Raw genomic sequence first — 26,663 nt, forward strand, 5'->3', positions numbered from 1 at the left:
GCTTTCCTTTCTTGTTTTTAATTAAATTACTGATTTCAATTCTTGAGAAAGCCCTTAGTGCCTAAGCCCTTCATTTTTTCGCTTAACTTTAAAACTATCTGGATAAAACGTTTATAACAGAATTGTTATACTACCTGACAGAACGGAGAGGATCAGCCAATCTGAAAAAAATATATATCTCCGTGTGTCTTAACATTTGCGAATATACTCAGAAAAAATATCACAAAATAAATATTAACATACGAATAAGATTCGAAATCAAAATAAAAATGGATATGTGGTCGTTTTACAACATTACATTTTTATACCCTTGCAGAGGGTATTATAATTTTGGTCAAAAGTGTGCAACGCAGTGAAGGAGACATCTCCGACCATATAAAGTATATATATTCTTGATCAGGATCACCTCCTGAGTTGATATAGCCATGTCCGTCTGTCCGTCTGTCCGTATGTCTGTCCGTCTGTCTGTTTCTACGCAAATTAGTCTCTCAGTTTTAAAGCTATCGAAATGAAACTTTGCACACACCCTTCTTTCCTTTGCACGCAGTATATAAGTCGGAACGGCCGGGATCGGCCGACTATATCCTATAGCTGCCATATAACTGATTAATCGGAAATGCCATTACTTTGGTGTTTGTAAAGTTAGAAAGCTGGGACTTACTATAGGTTTTATATTTGGCCAATCAATCCGACCTACCAAATTTCATAAGGATCGGCCGACTATATCCTATAGCTGCCATATAACTGATTGATCGGAAATGCCATAACTTTTGTGTTTGTAAAGTTAGGAAGCTGGGATTTCCTATGGGTTTTATATTTGGCCAATCAATCCGACCTACCAAATTTCATAAGGATCGGCCGACTATATTCTATAGCTGCCATATAACTGATTGATCGGAAATGCCATAACTTTGGTGTTTGTAAAGTTAGGAAGCTGGGATTTCCTATGGGTTTTATATTTGGCCAATCAATCCGACCTACCAAATTTCATAAGGATCGGCCGACTATATTCTATAGCTGCCATATAACTGATTGATCGGAAATGCCATAACTTTTGTGTTTTTAAAGTTAGAAAGTTGGGATTTTTTATGAGTATTAAGAATGCATCATATGAATAATTTTGGAGAATATAATTTACAGAGTATTCTGCAAGGGTATATCAACTTCGGCTCCGCCCGAAGTTAGCTTTCCTTTCTTGTTATTATAGCTGCAGGGTTATATAACCTTCGGCTTGCCTAAGATTTTATTTATTTTCTTGTTATTTTTTATAAAACATTTAACAGAGTTTGGATATAAAAATACAAAAGCACTATTTTCAAATACTTGTGTTTGACTAGATTGATTTACTGTTCAGAGTCTTCGTAGACATCTAGGTTAAGGCAGTTTATCCAGAAGGCATCGATGGTATGATACAAATGAGGCAGCGCATTGCCGATTGAATGGTTCTCATCGGTATAAGTCTATAAATTATGAAAATAATAATTAAACATTGTGCACAAGGAGCAAATGGGTCAATTCTACAACCTGCTCTTCGAACTGAATATCATGTCTTTGCAGCAATTTGGCCAGCAATAGAGAATGCTGGTAGTGAACATTGTCGTCTCCGGATCCGTGAATCAACAGGAAATCATGTGTTTTGAAGTTTTCCACATTCAGGAACACACTGCTTTCGTTGTATTTCCCTAAGTTATCATCCTCTGTTGGTAGACCCATATAACGTTCGGTATAAATAGTATCTAGATAAAAAGAAAATGGTTTATTCACTATTTCTATTAAATGAAGTGGCCACAAACCATAGTATAGCCATGAAGTGACTGGAGCCACTGACACTCCGCACTGGAAGATCCGATCGTTATCCTTTTCGATGGTCTTAGCCGTCATGTAACCACCGTAGCTCCATCCCCAAATGCCACAGCGATCGGCATCCACGTAGGGCAGATTCAGTTGCATCCAACGAGTGACGAATAGTTGATCCTCGACCTCGTGATCGCCCAGATCATTGTTGACTGAGAAGAGCAGGTCCTTGCCCTTGTTGCCCGTACCTCGGCCGTCAATATAGGCGTAGATCGTCTCCCTGGAGGTCGTGACAAACGCCTCGTAGCCCAAGGTAAACCCGTTGGTTACTCGCACCGAGTTGGGTCCCTGGTACACAACCACGATCAGCGGGTACTTCTTTGCCTCATCGAAGTTGGGCGGAAGGGCTAGTTTGGCTATTCCATTGGTGCCATCGGCCAGGGTGACATTCAGAAAACGATAGGAAGGACGCAGCTTCGCCTCCACCTTTTTGCGGTAATCTGTGTTTGGCTCCCAGTCGACCTGAAGCGTTTTTGTGGTGGCCTCGAAGATCCGCGTGTAGCTCGGATTGGGCCCGTTGCATGAGAGCGTGTAGTAGGAAAAGGACTTGCTAAAGGTGGCCGAAGCAGAGCGACACGCCACGCCGTCCGCATCGATTTGAGTGCAGCTCAGGCACTCGTCGTTGCTGAACACATGGTACACAGAGGGATCTCCGGGCTGAGTGGCCTGGTAGTAACTAAAGAATGGAATGAAAGGACACTGTTTTTAGTATACAACAATCCAGATTTCGGGGTATGGGCCTAATGCGTAAACTTACAGTTTGTCTCTCGCTTCATCGTATCCATAGACGTTCAAAACAGTGAAGTTACCTCGCGACGGCCAACTGTTGAGTCCGGTCTCCAGGTCCAAGTTCCACACCTGGTGCCAGTTGTCTATAAAGTATCCGAAAATGCAACTCTTGCCGGTGCTGAGGCACTTGGGCGTGCTGAGATCCACCCAGCCGAGCGGCTCCTCCAGCCTCTTCACCTCCGCGCAGACGCCTTGGTAGCTGCAGCTCTGAATGGAGGCGAGGTTCTGACGCCGATTCATCCAGGTGATGAGCAGGTGCGTCTCATTGGACCAGACAACGTTCTGCAGGATGTGATCGCTTCCGACAACATCAACGGGCGCCACGATGCGCTGCATAGTTGGATCGTTGTCGGTCACGTCATAAATCCGCAAACTCACTAGCGGGTTTTTGGAGCCCGATTTGGGGTACTTGAGGTGCTCTTCGTGGGGATACTGATAGTAAGTGGTGTCCCCGTCGCCGTACAGGAAGTAGTTGAAGGTCTCTACCTCGGTGTCGTCAAAGAAGCCCACCGCCAGCTTGGTGCCGTCCGCCGACCACCACAAGGCACTACCACTGCTCAGGACCTCCTCTTCGTAGACCCAGTCGGGCACTCCATTGTATACCACTCCGTCCACCCCGTCGTCCGTGATGCCGATCTCCACTTTCTCGCTGAAGTGGATGAACACATTGTTGAGGTAGACGTAAGCCAAACGATCCCGCTGCGGCGACCATCCGCAGTACTGCAGCTTTTCGCCATTGTGGATTTGTACGGTCGTGTTGCTCTCGATATCGAACACGTCGTACTGGGCAATGTACGAGTGTCTAAACTTCTCCGTGAGGTTGTGTCGGATCAGGATCTTCGTGTTATCTGGCGAGAGCGAAAAGGTGGCTCCCACATAGTTGTTCTGAAAAAAATGGTGGTCGTGTTGCCAAACCTTTTTTGAGTATGCTAACTATCTTACCAGAAATGAGGAGTTTTGAAAAATCACGTCCGTTTTAGTGGCAGCGTTGAACTTGTGGATGGATCTGTCGGTGGCGGTGTAATAGAACTCCTCATCTACAAGGTTTAAAAGTTTGAATAAAACCAAGTCACTCTGGCACAAAATTTTAGGAACTATAATTAACACCTAGACTTGGCATTGAACACCAACCCTCTTTGATGCATGTTTAATCAAATTTTAAGAATATAGGGAATCAGATGATAGTGTGTTATTAAAGTATTATTAAAGATCCACGGCATATTTACAAAACTAAGCTTAAGTTTAAGTTTTAGCTGTTTGAAGTGAGATGTTGTATTGAATTTGGCATAATGCCCGAAAAGCAAACGAACATATTTGGTAATTAGAAAGTTAAGTAGAGAAATCTGGCACCGTCGAATGATTCTCCTAGCTTTAAAGGTAAAATAAAAATGTATTAAACTATAGACTTAAATGATTCTAGAACTGCCGAACTTTAAATCACAAGAAATAGGAAAGCCCTCAAACCATTATCTAAACACCATCATTATAGTTAGCCACAATTCGGAGATAAGAAACGAAATTTAATCGAGCTATAGAGGTACAAACTGATGGTCGTAATTCATTAAAGATTAGATTTCATATACTGAAGATAACCTAACAGTAATTGTTGCCAATAGTGTAAGTTTTGCTCCTTTTTTATGTATTTTCAAGAAAAATATCTCTCTTCTTTAAGTATGGACAACTATTTGAGATCAGTTCTTTGGGAATAAGATAAATTAATTTGATGTAGACTTTTTAATACAAAAGTTTTTATCATTTTTATACCCTAGTGGAACCCGACGTGAGTCCCAAAACCCCCTGAGGATCCGCCACTGGGGTTGAGTTATAGAATGTTAATTGTATTTCTCGTCTGTGCAGAGCTATGACCGGGAAATGAATGACAAATCAGAATAAGAAAAGTATTCGTAAATAGGCTCTTTGATAAGGGTCACAGCTCCCGCTGATGAACATGAGCTCTGCGGGTAGAAATTCCCTGATGAAAATTCCCTGAATGTTAATTGCCGGGGTGATAACTACCCGCGGGGGATTCTCAATGATAACAGCCGAAAACAAGGCAGTGGAATGAAGAAAAACAAACGTAACTGGGTCATCGAACCGATCGGATGAGCCACCAACCTGTTATCCAGGTGCCATTGAAACTCCGGAGCCCTGAAGAACCATATAGGGCTTCCGTCAGCTCCCACGCTGTTTTATTCCCCTCCGCTTCCTCCGCCCGCCCGATTACCGCCGCCAACGTCGGACGGAGACCGGCGACGTAGAACAGACAGAGTGCGATGATCAGCAGCGATTTGTTGTGCATAGTGAATGCGCCAAAAACTGAATTAATGAAATTCCCACTTGTCACACCGCGAAACGCACAGCACGTAACACTCAGCGGCGCGGCTGAGAAGCAACTGAGTCGGAATCAGAAATCAATTGCAATCACACAGTAATTAGCGCGGACGTCGACTGCGGCAGAGTTCGCCCCGATAGAAAGATAAAGAGCGTGGGAGAGCGTTGTAGAGCGGGAGAGAGCTGCCAATTTGGATCGACGTGGCTTTTCCAGATTCCCTGACCATTACACCGCTCCTAAAACAAACACATGCACAATCTTAGTATATCAGATTCTATGTCTCTCCAGCAAGATCGTATTATCATTACTTGGGGAGGGTGAGCGAAACCCCTACGGAATTTTCAGTTAAATCAATAGAAAGCACTCATCAAATAAGCAATCGCCTTTAAACATCTGTGCATAGTTAAAGTTTATCGTTACATTATTATTGCCTTTAGTTTAACATAAAGGGATTTTAAAAAAATTTAAAAATGTAGGAAAAAACTATTTTTATACCCTTGCAGAGGGTATTATAATTTACCGACGTTTTCGAACCCATAAAGTATATATATTCTTGATCAGGATCAATAGAGGAGTCGATAAAGCCATGTCCGTCTGTTTCAATACCGTTTTCGAGCTCAGTTTAAAAGTTAGCGATCTGAAACTTTCACAGTCGTCCTAAAACATGTGTACGCAGATCAAGTTTAAAAACCGCCCCGATCGAATGTCATATCCTATAGCTCCCATAGGAACAATTGGATATATCTTGCAAGAATTTATGATACTTCGCGCAGTGTAAAAGCTATTGACATTAATCTTTACAAATCGTATTTTTTTATGCATACCTTGATCAGGGTAAAAGCGCGTGGCGATCGGACGTCTATATCCTATAGCTCCCATAGGAACAATAAGGTGAAATCGGTTAAAATTTTATGATTTTCAGGATATTTTGACATAAATCTTTCCAAATAGTATTTATACCCGTTACTCGTAGAGTAAAATGGTAAATTGTATTCGTGCAAAAGTATTTAACAGGTAGAAGGAAGCGTTTCCGACCCTATAAAGTATATATATTCTTGTTCAGGATCACTAGCCGAGTCGATCTAGCCATGTCCGTCTGTCCGTCTGTCTGTCTGTCCGTCTGTCCGTCTGTCTGTCCGTATGAACGCTGAGATCTCGGAAACTATAAAAGCTAGAAGATTGGCATTTTGCATGTAGATTTTAGGAGTTCCTACGCAGCGCAAATTTGTTTCAAAATGGTGCCACGCCCCCTCTGACGCCCACAAGCCACAAGCTGTGGCCACAGTTTTGATGCTATTATGAAAATTTTAATTGATATGTATTTGTTTCGTCAATACCTATCGATTGGCCTAATAAAAGTTTGCCACGCCCACTCTAACGCCCAAAAACCCATTAAACGCTTAAACCTGCTAGCGCCTACATTTCCGCCTTTCATGGCGCCATCTAACGGATGACTTTGGACATACAAGAAGGCATATTTATATTAAGTTGTTTAGCTGAGTAACGGGTATCTAATAGTCGAGGCACTCGACTATAGCGTTCTCTCTTGTTTTTTATGCATACCTTGATCATTGTAAATGAGCGCTTTTATCCCTTTTCCCTTTTTTTCTATTTTTATATGTCTGCAACGGTATTAAAACAACGGCTTGCCGAAGTTGAATTCCGCCCTCGTTTTTATACCCGTTACTCGTAGAGTAAAAGGGTATATTGTATTCGTGCAAAAGTATGTAACAGCTAGAAGGAAGCGTTTCCGACCCTATAAAGTATATATATTCTTGATCAGGGTCACTAGCCGAGTCGATATAGCCATGTCCGTCTGTCCGTCTGTCTGTCCGTCTGTCTGTCCGTCTGTCTGTCCGTATGAACGCTGAGATCTCGGAAACTATAAAAGCTAGAAGATTGGCATTTTGCATGCAGATTCTAGGAGTTCCTACGCAGCGCAAGTTTGTTTCAAAAAGGTGCCACGCCCCCTTTAACGCCCACAATCGCTTATATACGATTTTAAAAATTTAAATATTTCGGAAAAGTAAAAATGCAGTTTTATTGTGTTTATCAATACGTATCGAAATGTAGAAGAACTTTTTCAAGTCGGACCATTCGTTAAAAAGTTATGCGTGATCAAAGTTTCTATCTCCATCTCCCTCGCACTCCCTTTACCTGAGTAACGGGTATCTGATAGTCGGGGCACCCGACTATAGCGTTCTCTCTTGTTTAGCTATAAAATTAATTAGAACTATTAATTATTTCTGTCATAGGCTTTACAAAAGTTTTACTTTGAAACCGCACAAGACATAGGAAAATTGCCATAAACAAGAAAGGAAGCAAACTTCGGCAAGTTGAAGTTTACATACCCTTGCAGTTAATACAAATCGCCTATATTTCGATTTATATGCCTATTACTAAAAACAATGATATATGTCGATTTTGAACTGCATTTACCATCTTTTCTATGGCAGCTATATGATATGGTTGTCCGATTTTAATTTAATTAAAATCATAATATCTTATATAAATATGATCAAATCCCAAAGAACAAAAAAACAATTAACAAGAAAGGAAAGCTAACTTCGGGCGGAGCCGAAGTTGATATACCCTTGCAGAATACTCTGTAAATTATATTCTCCAAAATGATTCATATGATGCATTCTTAGTACTCATAAAAAATCCAAACTTCCTAACTTTAAAAACACCAAAGTTATGGCATTTCCAATCGTTCAGTTATATGGCAGCTATAGGATATAGTCGGCCGATCCTTATGAAATTTGGTAGGTCGGATTAATTGGCCAAATATAAAACCCATAGAAAATCCCAACTTCCTAACTTTACAAACACGAAAGTTATGGCATTTCCGATCAATCAGTTATATGGCAGCTATAGGATATAGTCGGCCGATCCCGGCCGTTCCGACTTATATACTGCGTGCAAAGGAAAGAAGGGTGTGTGCAAAGTTTCAATTCGATATCTTTAAAACTGAGAGACTAGTTCGCGTAGAAACAGACAGACGGACAGACAGACGGACAGACGGACATGGCTATATCAACTCAGGAGGTGATCCTGATCAAGAATATATATACTTTATAGGGTCGGAGATGTCTCCTTCACTGCGTTGCACACTTTTGACCAAAATTATAATACCCTCTGCAAGGGTATAACAAGAAAGTTATAATTTTTTGAATTGTTTTTTTTGTTCTTATGGGAGCTATATGATATAGTCGCCCGATCCGGCTCGTCCCGACTTTTATACTACCGACTTATATACTCCCAACTTTTGGGAAAGTTTCAAGCAGATAGCTTTAAAACTGAGGTACTAGTTTGCGTAGAACCGGACGGACAGACGGGCGGACTGACGGACATGGCTAGATCGACTCTCCTGGTGATGCTGATCAAGAATATATAAACTATAGGGTCGGAGATGTCTGCTTTACTGCGTTGCACAGTTTTGACCAAAATTATAATACCCTCTGCAAGGGTATAAAAAGCGCTTAACTTACAGTTGGATTACGCGAAGAGAAGTTTTAATTTTTTATTGATTTTTATTAACATTTGTTAAAGTTTGAAGGCAAGATGAAAGCTTTTTAACAGAATATTCTGCAAGGGTATATAAACTGCGGCTCCGCCCGAAGCTAGGTTTTCTTTCTTGTTTTTATACCCTTGCAGAGGGTATTATAATTTTGGTCAAAACTGTGCAACGCAGTGAAGGTGACATCTCCGACCCTATAAAGTATATATATTCTTGATCAGGATCGCGCCCTGAGTTGATATAAGCATGTCCTTCTGTCTGTTTCTACGCGAACTAGATATCGAATTAAAACTTTGCACACACACTTCGTTCCTTTGCACGCAGTATATAAGTAGGAGCGACCAGGATCGGCCGACTATATCCTATAGCTGCCATATAACTGATTGATCGGAAATGCCATAACTTTGGTGTTTGTTAAGTTAGAAAGTTGGAATTTTCTATGGGTTTTATTTTTGGCCAATCAATCTGACCTACGACATAAAGATCGGCCGACTATATCCTATAGCTACCATATAACTGAACGATTGGAAATTTATACCCTTGCAGAGGGTATTATAATTTTGGTCAGAAGTTTGTAACGCAGTGAACTATTGACGCTATTGACATAAATTTTTCCAAGTCTTATTTATTTACGCAGATCTTGATCAGGGTAAAAGCGCTTGCCGATCGGAAGGGTATATCTTATAAATTGTTAAAGGCTGCAAATTTCCCTTTTTTTTCTATTTTTATATGACATTTCTGCAGTATAAAAGCGGTTGACATTATACTATGCAAATCTAGTTTATTTATGTATACCTTATTCAAAGTCTGGAAAACTTCGGCTTGCCGAAGCTAGCTTCCGTCCTCTTTAAAGTTTGGAAGTTGGGATTTTTTATGAGTATTAAGAATGATTCATATGAATAATTTTGAAGAATATAATTAACAGAATATTCTGTTATTCGGCTCCGCCAGAAGTTAGCTCTCCTTTTCTTGTTTTTATAAAAGTTTTCCTTATTTTTAGGGCTTTTGCCATTAATTTTAGAAAAATTTACCCTAGAATTTATGGTGCTATGCCATTGAAAACAAAAATAGAGCAAATTTCGTGTTTTTAGGGTTCATTTTTGTATGTATGAGTGTAGGAGTTTAGATTTCAGTTTTATACCCTTGCAGAGAGTATTATAATTTCAGTCGAAAGTTTGGAACGCAGTGAGGGAGACATTTCTGACACTATAAAGTATATATATTCTTGATCAGCATCACCTGGAACGTCGAGCTATCCATGTCCGTCTGTCCGTTCGTCCGTTTCTACGCAAGCTAGTCCCTCAGTTTTAAAGCTATCTGCTTGAAAGTTTCCAAGAAGTAGTCTTTCTATTGCAGTCAGTATATAAGTCGTAACGAGCCGGATCGGGCGACTATATCATATAGCTCCTATAGGAACAATCGAAAAAAAAAATTTTAAAAAATGATAACTTTGTTGTTTTTTGGGATTTGGTAATATTTAAATATTATGGAGTTACGGTTTCAATTAAATTGAAATCGGACGTTAATATCATATAGCTGTCATAGAAACGATGGCCAAATGCAGCGCAAAATCGACATAGCTTCATTGTTTTTAGTATATAGGCATATAAATCGAAATGTAGTCGTTTTGTAAAACCCGCAAGGGTATAAAAACTTCGGTTTGCCTTTCTTGTTAAATGTCATTTTACTATTTCTAGACATAATTTCTCGATGTAAAATAATTATGAAATTATACCTAAAAGTTAGTCTCTGTGTTCACTCAAGTTTTCTTTTTTTTTTGTGAGTTATTCAGATTTAAAAAACAGTTTTAGATCTTTTTAATTATACTTTGTTACTTATTTAAATGAAATATTCGTATTATAGCTTTTTAAAGTAAAAGGGAAAAAAAAGAAAATAAAATCGGCAAAAATAATGGTTAATTGTTTATATCGAAGATGCAAACCTTTATATTTATATACCTTTTTCGTGCTCTATTTCACTTAAATTGTTCCTTTCTTAATATCCTTTGTTCGGTGTGCAAATCGTTCGAAAAAGTAGCTTTCTCCCGCACACTCTCTTCTGCAACCTGACAACAGCCTGAAAGCAATCCATTGATATTGCATTTTTTGATTTTGTATTTATTTATTAATTAAGCTTATCCTTAATCTTATAAACAGTGTTGCATGTGTTTGTATTAGGTTGTGTATTACTGATTAACACAATGATCAACCCAGTAATTGAAACAAATGTTTATGCACTGCGGTCCAAAATTGAGGTTTTAAGTCCGAAAAAGATTTTACTGCGGCCGCTGAGCTGTAGGAAGCGGATGCTGCTGGTGGGTCGGCTCCTGCTGCTGGAGCTGCATGACGTGGCTAAGAATCTGCGCCTGCTGCTCGAGACACTTGGGAAAGAAGGTCTGCATGAGGTCGACCTTACGCTCCTCCAGCTCCAGGCGCTGGCGGGAAATCTTGGTTTGCTCGTAGAGTAGCTGGTTCTTTCGCCGAACCTCCTCCATGTAGAGGGCCTCTAGCGAATCGGCGTGCGGGGGATTTACAGATCCGTATGGACGACCGCGCTTCCGCGGCACGGGTACAGGGGAGGCGCCGACTATAGCGGGATTGGTGGCCGGAGCAGGAGCTACAGCCGGAGTCGGAGCTAAAGCTGGAGCTGGAGCTTGAACCGACCCCTGCGCCGACATGCCTCCGTTTGCGTTGGTGGCCACGCTGATGGTGTTATTGCTGCTGTTTATGTAGGCTACCGCCGTGATGGGCTGGTGGTTAATGGTCGAGGTGGCCGCGACGCTGTTGCCGGTGTTGTTGGTGAAATGAGCCGGCTGCTGTTGAAACTGGGGCTCATAGCTTTGCTGAAACTGCTGTTGTTGTTGCTGTGGCGTCTGCAACTCGAGCAACTGAGCCGGCTCGGCTGGCGAATACTGTTGCAGCTGCTCCTGGAAGGGCAACGAGCGGTACTCGTCATCCTCGTACTCCTGTTTGACCACCTCGTCGTACTGGTCAGTAAACAGCTCCGTGCTAAAGCTCATGCCGCCGCTGTTGTTGTTGTTGTGGCTGCTGCCATGATTGCTGTTGCTATTGTAAAAGGTGGTAGCGGGCGGCTCAGCGGCCAGTCCCAGACCCTGCTGCTGAAGAGGCTGCTGCACTTGCTCCGCGGACGCCTCTTCCCGGGGCGGCGTCATGTCGCGATTGTTGAGCAGCGCCTCTGGCGGAAGCGGATCTGCGTTCTTGGGCCTATGCAGATTCTTCAGGATGCGGTTTATGATGTCGTACTTCTTCCAGCGCGTGGCATAGCTGGAAGGGTCTGCTTGCAGCTGCTTCTTCACCTGCCTGTGGGCGAAAACAGTCCGAAACGGTCAGCACCCCACGGAAACTTGCTCGTCTACCACTCACCTGAACTTGGCTCTGGTCTGGTTCACCTTCATTTGGATCTCCTCGGGCTTCACGTCCACGGCGAACCGCTCACGCAGCTCCTCGGCCCAACGGCCGAAGAAAATGGTGTTCTTGCCGGTGCGCGTCAGCCGCCAGTTGTCGCGGCCCCAGATCTCGTACAGGCGCTCCTCCTCGCTGGGCGTCCAGTAGCGTCGCGCCTTCTCCTTGGCCCTGCCCTCGAGCATCTCCTGGCCCCCGCACATGGCCGGATCCTGTTCGGCGCCGCTGCCGCTGCCTCCGCCGGCTGTACTGCCTCCGCTTCCGCCTGCGTTCAGCGCCACCTTCTCGTAGTCCATCGACTGCTCCTTCTCGTGCTCTCCTGACTCGGCGCTCCTGCGATTGCGGGACTCTGTGGCCAGCGCTCCACTTACACAATGCAATGCGGTGCGGTGGGTCAGTTGGAACACAAGGCAAAGCCAAGAGTTTTCTGCACAAAAAATCAACAACAGCTCTGATACACAGAAGTGTGTGACCGTGCGTCTCTAAAACGCCGAAAGAATGCCATGACGCCAGTGCTGCCGTTTTTTCAGAAAATTAGCATTTTTTTAACTAAATATAGCTGTGCTCCACTAGCACCTACTTCCCCAATTTAAAGCCCCGCTTACACTTGAACTGCGTCATTGCGTTTGGGACCAAACTCAGTTTTTTTTAGAACAGCCATCTCATTTTTTGTATTTCTATTCGATATTTGGCCTGTCGCTTAAGTATTGACAATTAACAATTATCACTAACAACAAGAAACAATAATAAAAAACAGCTGGCAAAAGAAAGCAGTAGGATATGGATTTTAATATTGTCATTTGCAACCGAGATTTGCTTATAAAATTGTTAATAGACTTTTAGAAGAGTAACAATCTTTAAGGAAGTCTTTTAAATACCCTGAGCAGGGACACAGTTAGACAAAATAACGTATTTAGTTATACAATTAATCATTGCCGAGGTTGTTTTTGCTATTTAGTTGCAAGGCAAAACGAAGAACAGCTGTTTTCGTAAATCCATACATATTAACTGAATTTGGTTAAGTGTAAACTGTACATCCGAGCTATTGGATTTTCTGGCTGCATTTCCGAAGCGATGTATTTTGGTATTATTGGCTTTTCCGGCGCCTGGTAGTCGGTCACGTACGAAAATGTTTGGATAGCCGGGCGATTTTCGCAAATCGGAAAATGAGCGGCCAGAAGCACCTGCGATTGCGCTACTACACCTCCTTGGAAGAGGCCCTGCTGGTGCGGCTGTGGCGCGAGCACCTGCACGACATTCCCTCCTACACAGAAAACCTGCCTATTTTTCGGGAGATTGCGCACGGCCTGCAGCAGCACGGCATTCGGCTGAACAAGCAGGAGGTTCGCCGGCGCATCAACAGCTACCGCAATAAGTATTTGTACGCTGCCGGGAGTCGCTGGAGTCTCAAAAGCCGTGGTTAATGTTTCCTTTCCCTCCTCCGCAGGAACGAGCGCAAACGCGCGGAGAGCGACGCCGGCTACCTGCCGGACTGGCGCCTATATGCGCTCATAGACTCCTTGTTCCACCCCGCCAGACCTCCGACGGACCTTTGCCACGCCCTCAATGTACTGGAGGAGACTGCCTCGAGGGCCCGGGCGGATCTGCCTGCCCTGCCGCCACTGCGCCTCACGTCGTCCGCCCAGGTTAAGTTCGAGCGCGATCCGGACGGAAGCGCCTTCCTGGAAGCCCAGCCACTGGTGCTCTCAATGGTTAAGGCGGAACCTGAACAAGTGGCGTATCGCCAGGTGAAGACTGAACACAAGCCCACGGAGGCGGAACTGGCGCACTATGTGGCTGACATTAGGCGGACTCCGCTGACGCCGGCCAACCACCAGCTGCCGGTCGCAGAGGATGCCAACCATGTTAACGGTCAGCCGGAGACCAATGTTTTCTCAGCGGCCAAGAGAAGACGCGGACGGCGCAGCATCCTGCCCCGCACCGGCCAGATCACTATGGCCATCGTGGAGGGGCTTCGCAAGGAGAACAAGATGCTCGAGGAGCAGAACGACGCCTGCCTACTCGCGCTCGAGCACAAGGAGAAACAGTTCCTGGCAATGGAGCAGAACTTTTTGATGTATCTGGACCGGCAGGAAGCTTTGCTGACGCACATGCAGCAACGAGGCATCAAACAGGAGCCGAATCGGGACTTCTAGCTCAACTGGGCGAAATATCTTTAAGTTGGTAACAAGGGCCATTGGGAATGTCGTCGATTAACCTCATGCATTTCATTTCGTTCCTTCCCCAGGCCCAAGTCTAGTTTACTTCATGTACAAAGCAGCATAGCAAACCGAAGATTTTCATGTTTTACCTTTTTTTAATAACAGCGTCCACATGAATGGGCTAAGCAAAATGTGTTAAATTTAAATGTATGAAAAGTCTATCTTTGTGAAAGAACTTTCGGTAAGATCTTAGAGTAAATTGTATTAAAAATTAACAAAAAAAAAAGTATTTTGAACTTGGGGCTCAATCAAACACCAGGATAGTAAATTATACATTTAACATAGGTCATAGCTTCCCAAAATTTTCAATGAATTTATGCTGATCTCGCACAATAGGTTACGAAATGTATGACCAAATGACCCGTTACTCGTATAATTATTAGTTATTATTTATACCCGTATACTGTTTTCTTTGAAAAGTGTGTAACCGGATCAAGGAAGCCTTACCGGCATTATAAAGTTTTGTATGTATATACGATCAGATTCAACAGCTGAGTCAATATACATAGATAGTCCGTATCAACTTCGGGATTCCGGAATCTATAAGATCTGGAGAGGTTTGGATTCTAGTAATGCGTATGCAGGCCACAAACCGTAAAAATCTCTAAAGACAGTGTATAAATAATTTTAAGCGGTATATGTGGTCTATGAATCTCTACCAACACGAAACACAAGTATAGTAACTTAAGAACTTTGAACAACGGCGCCAAAACTGTACGACCACCTTGGAGAAAACGCAGAAAGTCCCGTAACGCCTTGCGAAAGTGGCCAGAAAGCGCATATATTTGCGTAAAACCCAAAGGTGGTCTCACTGCCTGGACCTGAAATCTGTGTGTCGCGAGAAAAAAATGCTGTCGCCGGGGGTGGGGGCAGGTCGCCGCGATCAGTTTTCCGTGGAAAGTGATCGAATACACCAGTTTTTCCGTCGCGCGTGTTACCCTTGTGTAAAATACAGTGCTGCCAGACCGTCAAACTGAACTTTACCGGTTTTTCCCCAATTTCTCAGTTTTCCGAACTCGGCCCCCAGCGTGAAACCCCCAAAAGTTGCGCCCTGCTCCCCCACGTCCGCCACGACCCTGGGACCCCACACAAAAGCGCAGAAAACGGTGGGACCGCGTCAATAAAATTACAAGTGGCGCCATCTGTTTTTGAAGTTCTTTAAAATGGTAACGGGTTTTTGATAATCGTGGCCCTCGACTTAAGGGGGTCTTCTAGTCTACAAATTTGTGAAAATCGAAAATTTTTTTTTTTCATAATTCGATAGTTTTTATATTCACAAATATCTCCCTAAAAGGATTTTTCAAAACTCAAATTATTTTCAAAGTTATAGCCGTTTTAGTTAGCGTTTTTCTCGAAACTACTTTTTTTGATGCGGTCGCCACTCTAACTCAAGTTCTAATCAGTCGATTTACTTAAAATTTGGCATGAATACTCTTTAAATATATCGCTATCGCATGAACCAACAAAAAATAAAAATTTTAAATTTATAATATTTTTAAAAATTCGACAAAGTGGAAAAAATAGTAGTCCGTATGAACGCTGAGATCTCGGAAACTATTAAAGCTAGAAGATTGGCATTTTGCATGCAGATTCTAGGAGTTCCTACGCAGCGCAAGTTTGTTTCAAAAAGGTGCCACGCCCCCTTTAACGCCCACAATCGCTAAGATACGATTTTAAAAATTTAAATATTTCGGAAAAGTAAAAATGCAGTTTTATTGTGTTTATCAATACCTATCGAAATGTAGAAGAAATTTTTCAAATCGGACCATTCGTTAAAAAGTTATGCGTGATCAAAGTTTCTATCTCCATCTCCCTCGCACTCCCTTTACCTGAGTAACGGGTATCTGATAGTCGGGGCACCCGACTATAGCGTTCTCTCTTGTTTTTCAGATAACTACAAGCATAGATACATGGCGACGCGGACACGGCCTCTTTTTTTTCCCTCTTCTTCTAGAACAAATAACTCAATGAAAACTAATTTTTTTTTTTGAAATTTATTTTATGTACTCCTTTAAGTTTAATAAACAAATGATAAAAACACGGATGGTAAAAATATCTATTGCTTTTTTTTTATTAATTGTTAAAAAAGGTCGAAATTCGAGCCTCTAGACTAGAAGACCCCCTTAAGCATTCAATGTTGTGTTTTCACATTTTTATTGTTTTATTCAAAAGGAGCGTAACAATTGTTCTTTAAATTTGGGACCGCAAAGTCCTCGTAGTGCCTCAACTTTTGACACATGTGAAAAAAGCAAAAATATTTACTCCAAACTTTGTATTTACTTACACCATAATATAATAATTTTTCCTTACAAATTTAGATATCAGGTGTTTTGAATGTTGAAGATGCGTTCGTCAATACTTCCTTACTTCCCTAGAAATTTTTTTTTTGATTTGGAATCGTCAAGTTTTACATAGTATCTCCTATCATACAGAAAACAGTAGATTTAAATACATTTAAGATATATTTGCATGCCTTTGAAGAGGATATTTTAATTTCTGTCAAAAATTGGCTAGCAGTGGAGATGTATCCGCCCCTATTAAGTGAATACAGTCAACACAATATTTATTCGGACACCCGTGATTTTGATTTTGATTCATTAATAACTCAACAAAAACGTAACGAAAACAAACAATTTATATTTCATCGTGAAGGTTAACATTCTTAGAATATATTTTAACAAAAAAATAAGGAACTTTCAACAGTAAAATTAGATATTTTCTTAAATTAACTTGAAAAGTCATAATTTTACGCACAGAAATTATTCGGACACTTCATATAATATTAAAAAAAAAACATATTTCTTGATGTTTTAATATTTTTAATATTTGGTGGGTTCTCCACTAACATCAATGACAGCTTGTAAGCGTCGACCCATGCTTTTTACCAAGTTGCTTGTCTCATTAGCGCTAATTTGACCCCATTCAGCCATCAATGCAGTTTTTAAGGACTCCCTGGACGAAATGACGTGCTTCCGAATCCTTTTCTCAAGAATATCTCAAACATGTTCTATGGGACTTAAATTAGGTGACTGGGGAGGTGTTTTCAGCTGCTTGCAGTGATATAAAAGCCACTCTTGCACCAAAGACGAAGAATGTTGTCTTGTTGAAACAACAATGTCTTCGGATCTAGACCAAGTTTTATATCACTTGGAATCAAATTTTCGCTTAAAATGTTTTTGTAGATATTCTTATTAATTTTGTCGTCAATAAAGACCATTTGACCGACTTCTTCTACCGATACACACCCCCACATCATTACATTCCCGCCACCATGCTAAACAGTTGGAATTAAGTTCTTCTCATTCATGGCTTCATTTGGTTTCCTCCACACTTTCGAGGGCCCATAGTGTCCAAATATGTAAAATTTGGATTTGTCGCTTAAAACTACGTTCTCCCAAAACGAATCCGGGTGGTTATATGCAGTTTTCCAAACTCCAAACGCTTTTTTTTGTTGATGGCAGAAAATAATTGCTTTCGACGAGCAACTCTGCCATGTAAACCAGCCTTGTACAGGTAGTTTCGGATGGTTTTGGCCCAAACTTTTTTTATTTTCGCTTGCTCTACATTCTTTTGAATTGTTGTAGATGTTGTTTTCGGATTTTTCAGGACTGTAGACATAAATTTCCGTCCCTCACGTGAGTACAGAATCTTAGACCTTCTAGCTTTCTTGTGATTTGAAGCTCATTATTCCGTTTTTAAGTATTTTTGGATTATACTATGTATTGTGGAAGGTGATTTTCCATTAATACGACCGATTTCGCGATAACTACGATTTTCCAAAAATGAATTTAAGATAGGTTTTCGAAAATCTAGTGACAAATCTTGAACTCCTTTTATTTTGACCAATCGTATCAAAAAAACACATAAAAACTAACAAAAAACAAAAAAAAAAAGCACGCCGAAAATTACTCCGAAGTAATTTCAACTAAACTACTTTAAAAAGAATCGCCTATTACCGTTGTGCTCAGAAATAAACACAATAAATGAGAAATGTACGAATAATTTTTGTGCAACATTTTAGCAACTTTTTTGCTTTTCTTTTAATATTTTTAAGGCTAATTTAAAAAATTACATTTTTGTTTGTGTAATGTCTTCTGAAAATCACTGTTTCTATGATAAGTAAAAAAAAACCTGCTAAAATTACGAAAATTCCGGCAAATAAGCTGTTAAACTTGATAATAGACAGTGTCCGAATAAATTTTGTGCTGACTGTATATTCTATCCGTCCGTTCGACCGTCCGTCTGTCCGTTTCTACTCAAAATTCTGTCTCCATTTTAAAGCTTTTTGATGAAACTATCCTTAAACTACTTCTTTCTATTAAGTCGGAATGGGACGGACCGTTCGTCTACATCATATAGCTCCCATAGGAAACAAAATTATATATTCTTTTTTTTTGTACCTATACCACTTTTAAAAATCAGACGACATGTAGCTGTTATAGGAAAGCTCAGAGATATACTTATTTTTTACTACTGCACGAATACAGTTTAAATTTTATAAAAACTAAACGACTACCACTGTAAGAGTGTAAAAACTACTAATTTACTACTACTAAGACTACCAATATATAGACGCAGAATTTAAAAACATCTTAAATGGTTAAGCCTAGTACTCAAATCGAAAAACATGTTCGCCACCGGAAACACTTTAATCTTTCCAGTGTGACAGCATTTTTAAAAGTTAATAAGAACTGAGTGTGCTACGGTCGATCAGCTGGGTTTGTTGACAATCAGTTAAAATTAACATAAAACATATAAGCAGAAAAGGGATCTCCAAGGATATTCTGAAGTATCTGGACGAGCACAATTAAATTAAAATATCAAAAAAAATTCTCTGGTTAGTTAATCGACTGAATGAATTGTTTGGTAAAATAAACTGTATGCAATTAGCACTAGTGTAAGGTGAAAAAGTAGTTTCAACAATAGGAATTGTGTGAAATCGAGATTTTCAGTCTTATCGATAATATCGACCGGTTTAATTTTTCAAACAACCTAATTTTATTTGTTCACCAACCAGTATACTGTCTTATGCAGTGTGACCGTCGCTGCAAATTCAAAATAATCCCAAGAATCGCAAGCTGCAATAAGCTGCCTTGTGTCTCTTTAAATCGCTCTTAGCTCTCAAAAAGCGCTCTCTTAAGGCTGAAATATTAGGTGCCAGAGACTTTTTTAGGGCCTTCATGCTTTTTCGATTTCGAGACTTCGAACGAAACGGTTGTGTTTTTTCGCGTGTGTGCGGGTGGCGGACGCGCGTGCCAATCGGAAAAAGGCTGAGAATTAAATGAGTTGTTCGCAAAAGCCAAGGCAACAAAAAGGAGTACCAAGGTGTGTTGTGTGCGGAGAAAGCCTGCTCACAAAAACAGATTCAAGATCGCCGGACGGAAAAAAATCGCCGTTAAATCGGGGCTACTGAAAAACAAGTGTAGCACACAAATTTAAATGTTTGCTGTGCAGTGAGTGTGTGCAATTGTGTGCGAGCGTCATCTAAATAAACAACAAAAAAATCTTTTTGCTGCAGAGAAGCAAGAGAGAGCTAGAGAGAGAGAGCGAGAGGCTGTTGTTGCCGCTGCATGTGGCATGCCCAAAAATCAGCTGGCCCCGTCTATCCTCTCCCTCGCACACGAAGTGTGTAGGCTAGTGTAAAAGGCGGCGCAGCTTTTCCTTTTTAGCTTACATTCTGGACTGGACACTCTCGGCTTATCTCTCTTTCTCCATTTGTAGCACTATGCTACAAATGTGAAAAGCAAACCCGTTTCGTTTTACTTCACCCACTGCTTCGGTTTTTTCTGCTCTCGCGTCACGCCTCGTCTTGTTTTTGTTGCAGTTGTTGCTTTTTCTTAATGCCCCTTTCATTCATAGAAAACGGTCAGCAAAGGAATAACAAAACAAAAGCAACAGCAGCGCGATTTCTTTTATTTTCGCCCAAAAGAGCAGCCCGAAAAGCCAACATAAAATCAACGAAATACAAAACACAAAGCCAAATTAAAGAAATTAAATTTCAAATTCGTGCGGCCACCAACAACCAAAGCCATATCGAAAGAAAGAAAATTATCCAAATCATCATCAGCAGCACAAAAATCGAAAATTGACTTGCTGTGTGCGATGTAAGTTCGATAATAGTTCCGTACAATTGAAAAAGTTTATTTCATATCTGGTCTATTGTGTCTAACAGGCGCTATTATTGCTGTTAATTTGGCTTCCTTTCGTTTTCCGCTTGTTTGTGGAATTCGTTTCTCGATTCTCTTTATCGGCGCAAAAATTGTATACATACAGTGCTCCACTTAGATACTATATTTAACTTATAAAATATCAGACTAGGCCTGTCTTTTTTTACTTAAGCAAAGAAATTAATCCAAATCATGGTCATTATTTCAATGGAACTACCACTTTTGGTGGGTTTTTTTCTTCGGTAATCATGCGAGTCTAGCCCACACCATATACAATAAATTTGATAAGATTCTTAGCAATAATAATCACAGTTGTAGCAACGCGAAATCATAATTTGTTCTTTTTCTATTCTAAGAACTTGTACACACATAAGTGGTATGTTCATTCTTAGCTCGAATTTCTTCTTCCTTTTGATTAATTCGTTTTTTAAAGGCTTGTTAATTTTCGCATTATCAAAACATTTATTAACCTATTAAAAATGAGTTCGGTTTTTGTTTTCCTTCAAAAAAGATCATTAAAAATCATTTAAACCCATAAATTTTATCCTCGTTTGTGGCCAAATATATGTCACTAAGTAAATACTTGAAAATATACGACTTAATTTATGTGGAAGTCACTTAAAAATAGAATTCGGTGGGTGTCGAAAAAAGCTAAATAATAAGGTGCTTACAAAATGAACAATCTATTATAAAATACATTATTAATGATTAATTGTCATCGAGGTATAAAACCAGAACTAAACCCGAAAACTTTAAGAATTCATTAAGCTGTCTTTAAAACATTAATGGTAATATAATATATTTAGTTATTTCCTGGAACACTCAAGAATAAACTCATTGCAGTAGTTGGATTGCGTAGGGCCTTGGGTCTGATAAGAATGGCAAGATTACTAGTTTTAAGATAAATGGCTGAAACAGTTATACACATTTAATTTTATTCAAGCGGAAGTGCCCAAAATCATTCTATGGAGTTCTTGTTTTTTTGCTTGACTGTTTGGGCATTGTACTACAGCATTATTTGGAATCACTAGCTTACAAACAAATTGTTCCTTAGATGCTGATACTAATTTGTGCTATAGAAGATTTTTGCATTCACATTTTCTTTTGAGTTAGGTTACTTTTTATAATTGTTTACAGCTCGAAAATGTGTACCTTATCCTTTAGCTGGCATAAGAAAAATCGATGTGCATTAAATTGGTATTATTGGTTTATAATCAGTTATGGTTATTATCAGTAAAATAATCGGGAAAGATATGAAATGTTCTGCTAAGTTGATATCAGTTTTATTCTTTCACGAAAAATTGACGGTAATAAACGAAAAATTCTTAGTTAAACAGCTTTTGGAAAAGTTCAAGATTATTGGCGCTGTATTTCATATCAAGTTAGCAGAATATAAAAATTACAAATCGAGCGACAAAATACCAGCTAAAAACATTCTGGAACACTTAAAGTTCAGTTAAGCAGAACATCTCATATTTAAAACAAAATTAAACTCTATTATTTTTAATAATTTACGGTCGATAGGAAGGAAGTTGTTCTGCTAATTTGGTGCTCATGAAAGATCGAGTAACATTAGCTAAAAGTGGTTATTTTGAAAGAGTTTCCACTTCATTCAGGCCTATTCCTTGGGGTTGATCAAAATCAAATGAATAACATATACACTCCAGCTGTCTCATCGCGCAGATCAAGTTCAAAAATCTTGCAGATCGAAAATGGCCGGACCAACCACACGAATTCATGTTTGGTTTAACTGCAAAGGCCTATAAACTATTTTCTCTTGTTTGTAATGTGCATGTAGAATTTGTATGCATCAATTATTAATCTTTAATATAGACTTAATAATCAGAAAATAGTGTAGGTTACTTGTAAAAATTCTTATTACCTATGTAGCCAACATGGGTTAACAGGCTACAGACCCTTTCCCTGGATTGCTTATGGGTATTCGCTTACAATTTTGTGGTTAACCGCAAAAAAACATTTTTGTGCATTTTGTTTTCTTTCGCTTATTTATACTTTTCTTGACCTGGACCCCAGTCAGTAATTTGTTGTTGTATAACTTTGGGCTAGATTTATCGTAAGTAAGGTGTTTTTTGGGGGATGGAAATTAACACAGAAGTTGGGTCGACTAAAATATAATTTTTAAAATTTAAAAGGCTTTATACATGTGTATTTATGAGTATAGTTATGTTTATAACGACTTAAGGTTTTACTATTAATTGAAAATTAATTAAATGTTTTTATTGTCATATGAAAAATTAAAACATTCTAAGAAAATAAGTGTCAAATATTTCAAATGTCGGAAACAAGTACCATTATTACGTAAATATAGTTTTGCTTGAATTCTTTTTATTTAAGAAATAATTGCCTTTAAACAAAAATTCGAGAAACTATAAATCTTTTTATAAGAATTCTTGAAATTTCAAAAATGTAGTGCTAATTTTATTAGGAGTGTACATATTTTATCTCCTGTATGTGGAGAAAATATAATAATTTGGTTTGGAAGCGAGGCTTTCACTGAAAAACATTATCGTTTTTTATTTGCATTGTCAAAAGAACACTTATTTACTATTATAGTACAAGCAACGTTTTAACTAATATTACTTCTTATGTTAATAACCTGCATGGTTATTGAATACTTTTTTCCTTTCAAAGCAAGCTTAAGGACCACATTCAGCAGCTAAACAGTTTTCTTCAACTCACTTCTCATAAACCGGTCCTGTTTACAGGAGAACACCTTAAAGCTTTGTGTGTTGCTTAACGTGAATTTTCCCTGTCATACACAAATATGTAAACACCTTACTTACACCTGTACTTTAAAAGCTTATCTGTAAAGTTCTATTTATTGGAAAAATAATTATTTGCTTTCGTAATTTATTAAGTTTTCTTTATGCACTTAAGTTGCCTTTTCTTTTACCATTATTTGCTGGTCGCTTTGGCATGGTGTTTTTTCTAGTCCATGTCGAAAAGGGGTTTTTAAGGCAGTCCCCTTTGTCATGACAACCGAAGGACATCAAAATGTTTTCTTTACTTCCCCTAACAATGAGGCACGCAAAACAGTCAGTCACCCAGTCAGGGGCAATGCCAGCAGCATTTTGCCCGAGAAGAGAACCGGAGGATTCGGATCGGGAGCGGGACAGGTGCGCCCCTTGTCCGATGTTCTAACACCTTTCCCATGGCCAGAGGGCATGTCACAGTCAGCATGACATGCGTTGAGTTGTTGGGTCGAGCAGCGGCTTATGCTTAATGCTTGATTGAATTGAAACGAAAGAAAATGTTCACTTTTTGTGTATGTGTGGCTCCACCCCTAGGAAAAGGGTATACGCAAAGTTACCGTGAAAAGTGTTAAAACGGAAGTCTTCGGGTCAGCCGAGAGAATTTTGTTCGGTGACGTTACTAAAGAACATGGTAACATAATTGGCAGGAACCTATGTATTTATTATATGCATCCTACGCTTACTCAGTATAATTTGGAAAAATTGTTATCTAATCTATAGTCGGTTTCATTTTAACAGGGTAAAGCAATTTGCAACACAAATTTAAACAATTCGTTTTGCCTTGTAAATGTAAGTTATTCTCTTCTGTCCGTCCTTTGGAAATAGCGTAATTTGAATATTGGCCACAAAGCATACACATTTTTTGTTGCACAACTTTTAAGTTTAAATAACTAATCAAAAATTTTGGGAAAGAAATATGTAATGAGTTGAATTATAAATATAGTGATTGAAGTGATTTGCTATGCCCCTTCCTATTACGATCATTACATAAAATTGGCTCCTACATATTCTCTTTTTGAAAGATATAGATAGAAGGACAATATAGGACAGTCCAAATAAAAAAATCTATTTTGTTGTCGGAACCAATGTAGATCGAAGAATGAAAAAGAAATACAAGCCGAAGTTATGGCAACTATATTTATACCCTTGCAGAGGGTATTATAATTTTGGTCAAAAGTGTGCAACGCAGTGAAGGAGACATCTCCGACCCTATAAAGTATATATATTCTTGATAAGGATCACCTCCTGAGTTGATATAGCCATGTCCGTCTGTCCGTCTGTCCGTCTGTCTGTTTCTACGCGAACTAGTCTCTCAGTTTTAAAGATATCGAATTCAAACTTGGCACACACCCTTCTTTCCTTTGCACGCAGTATATAAGTCGGAACGGCCGGGATCGGCCGACTATATCCTATAGCTGCCATATAACTGAACGATCGGAAATGCCATAACTTTGGTGTTTGTAAAGTTAGGAAGTTGGGATTTTCTATGGGTTTTGTATTTGGCTAATCAATCCGACATGCCGAATTTCATAAGGATCGGCCGACTATATCCTATAGCTGCCATATAACTGAACGATCGGAAATGCCATAACTTTGGTGTTTGTAAAGTTAGGAAGTTGGGATTTTCTATGGGTTTTGTATTTGGCTAATCAATCCGACATGCCGAATTTCATAAGGATCGGCCGACTATATCCTATAGCTTCCATATAACTGATTGATCGGAAATGCCATAACTTTGGTGTTTGTAAAGTTAGAATGTTGGGATTTTCTATGGGTTTTATATTTGGCTAATCAATCCGATATGCCGAATTTCATAAGGATCGGCCGACTATATCCTATAGCTGCCATATAACTGAACGATCGGAAATGCCATAACTTTGGTGTTTGTAAAGTTAGGAAGTTGGCATTTTCTATGGGTGTTATATTTGGCCAGCCAATCCGACCTACCAAATTTCATAAGGATCGGCCGACTATATCCTATAGCTGCCATATAACTGAACGATTGGAAATGTCATAACTTTGGTGTTTTTAAAGTTAGGAAGTTGGGATTTTTTATGAGTATTAAGAATGCATCATATGAATAATTTTGGAGAATATAATTTACAAAGTATTCTGCAAGGGTATATCAACTTCGGCTCCGCCCGAAGTTAGCTTTCCTTTCTTGTTTTGACTTAATTCTTACACTCTGTGTTAAGGTATGAAAATGGGTTTCTCGGGCACGCGCACAATCAAATTTTTTCGATTTATATATTTATGTTTATTTTATGCCACATATCTGTTTGTTGTTAGTATTCAGTGTTGTTTGTTGTATTTTTTTATAATTTGTAGTTTTTTATTTTTTGACTATTTTTAATTTTTCGATAATCTTAAATTGTGTGTGTTTAAGTTTTATTTACTTGATATCAAGTTAGCAAATCAACTTCACTAAACTTAAATTCAAGCAAAATCTTTTTTGCTTTTATATTTGACTTTTTCTGAATTCATTGATTAATTGTTAAATGCAAAAACAAAGAGCATGCTACGGCCATTGTCATAAAGACTAACTAAGTTCAAATTGCCGGTTCACACCAGACTCATGAACCTTCGGACCTTTGATTTTTTTGATTTTAAAGCTCTTTTCAAAATGATGTCATATGCGTCTCCTTCTTTGTGTGTTTGTGAATTGAATAAAATTGAGATTTGTTGTACCATTTAAAAAAAAAGCGCGAGGAAAGCAGGAAAATATCTAAAAATAGTTCTAAGTTAGTTAAAAGGCTAGTTACCATGACGACATAATTTCTTTAACTAAAATAGTTGCGAAATGATAGCTATTTTGTTTTGATGTTTAACACACTTTTTTCCAGGAAAATTGGCAACCTATTTCACTTAAGGGCAATTATCACTTTATAGTAGTTCGAATGAAAAATATTTAACACAAATTTTGCGAGAAAAAATACTTATACATTTTCAAGCTTTCCGTTTATTTAAAAATTGCTTTAAAAATAAGCAAGGAAGGAAGCAAACTACGGAAAACAGATGTTTATAGACCTTGGCAGCTGGAAAATAAAATATTCTTTATTCTTTCTATGGCAGCTATATGAAATAATCGTCAGATTTTCATAAAATTAAAACCATACTTAAGAAATTTAAAATTACCATATAAAGTATAAACTTGCAGAGGTATTATAATTTCAGTCATGGGGTTCTTCTGTCCGTCCGCAAGGGTATACAACCTTTGGCTTGTCAAAGTTTGTTTCTTTTCCCGTTTTTTATTTAGTTTTCGATTGTTCTTATTTAAGCCTTATAATATAGTCATCCGGCCTGTTCCGACTTAGACACTTCCTGCAATGGAAAGATGACTTTTGGGAAAGTTTCTTCCATTTAGCTATAAAACTGAGAGATTAATTTGCGTACAAACAAACAGACAATCTGTCCGACTCTCCTGGTAATGTTAAGCAAAAATAATTCTACTTCATAGAGTCGAAGACGTTTATTGGTTGCTATAAAGAATGTCGATTTTTAAGAAAGCTTTCGTATTAAGATCAAAACAAAAAAGGAATCTAGCATTAGCAATTACAAGTTCATATACCTTTGCAGCTTATTG

At 39.2% G+C, this 26,663-nt stretch overlaps 4 protein-coding genes across 6 annotated transcripts in view; 2 read left to right on the forward strand and 2 right to left on the reverse strand.

Annotated features, from left to right (window-relative positions):
- Positions 1 to 1,201: 1,201 nt before the first annotated feature.
- LOC108039500 (venom dipeptidyl peptidase 4) lies at positions 1,202 to 5,040 on the reverse strand. The gene is made up of 6 exons (XM_044459674.1): positions 4,759 to 5,040; positions 3,586 to 3,680; positions 2,612 to 3,528; positions 1,794 to 2,530; positions 1,525 to 1,736; positions 1,202 to 1,460 (listed from the first exon to the last, which is right to left on the reverse strand). Exons 1-6 carry the CDS (start codon positions 4,940 to 4,942, stop codon positions 1,344 to 1,346), a joined length of 2,262 nt encoding a protein of 753 aa, XP_044315609.1. The 5' UTR covers positions 4,943 to 5,040; the 3' UTR covers positions 1,202 to 1,343.
- A 5,556-nt stretch (positions 5,041 to 10,596) lies between these two features.
- LOC108039502 (probable basic-leucine zipper transcription factor R) lies at positions 10,597 to 12,398 on the reverse strand. The gene is made up of 2 exons (XM_017116531.2): positions 11,879 to 12,398; positions 10,597 to 11,815 (listed from the first exon to the last, which is right to left on the reverse strand). The coding sequence occupies exons 1-2, from the start codon at positions 12,211 to 12,213 to the stop codon at positions 10,771 to 10,773; spliced, it is 1,380 nt and encodes a 459-aa protein (XP_016972020.2). The 5' UTR covers positions 12,214 to 12,398; the 3' UTR covers positions 10,597 to 10,770.
- A 598-nt stretch (positions 12,399 to 12,996) lies between these two features.
- On the forward strand, positions 12,997 to 14,354 carry LOC108039501. The gene is made up of 2 exons (XM_017116530.2): positions 12,997 to 13,298; positions 13,365 to 14,354. The coding sequence occupies exons 1-2, from the start codon at positions 13,084 to 13,086 to the stop codon at positions 14,071 to 14,073; spliced, it is 924 nt and encodes a 307-aa protein (XP_016972019.1). The 5' UTR covers positions 12,997 to 13,083; the 3' UTR covers positions 14,074 to 14,354.
- Positions 14,355 to 19,312: 4,958 nt separating this feature from the next.
- LOC108049437 (beta-1,4-glucuronyltransferase 1) overlaps positions 19,313 to 26,663 on the forward strand; it is a 56,435-nt gene continuing 49,084 nt past the window's right edge. The window contains exons 1-2 of one of the 3 annotated variants that reach the window (XM_044459568.1): positions 19,313 to 19,464; positions 19,999 to 20,243. The gene's annotated coding sequence lies outside the window, so the exon portion shown is untranslated. Of the gene's footprint in view, positions 20,244 to 26,663 lie in introns of all 3 variants that reach the window. The other 2 variants (XM_044459567.1, XM_044459569.1) reach the window with 2 other exon arrangements.

The sequence above is a fragment of the Drosophila rhopaloa genome, unplaced genomic scaffold (genome assembly GCF_018152115.1).
Source record: "Drosophila rhopaloa isolate 14029-0021.01 unplaced genomic scaffold, ASM1815211v1 contig_2, whole genome shotgun sequence".
Taxonomy (NCBI): Eukaryota; Metazoa; Arthropoda; class Insecta; order Diptera; family Drosophilidae; genus Drosophila; species Drosophila rhopaloa.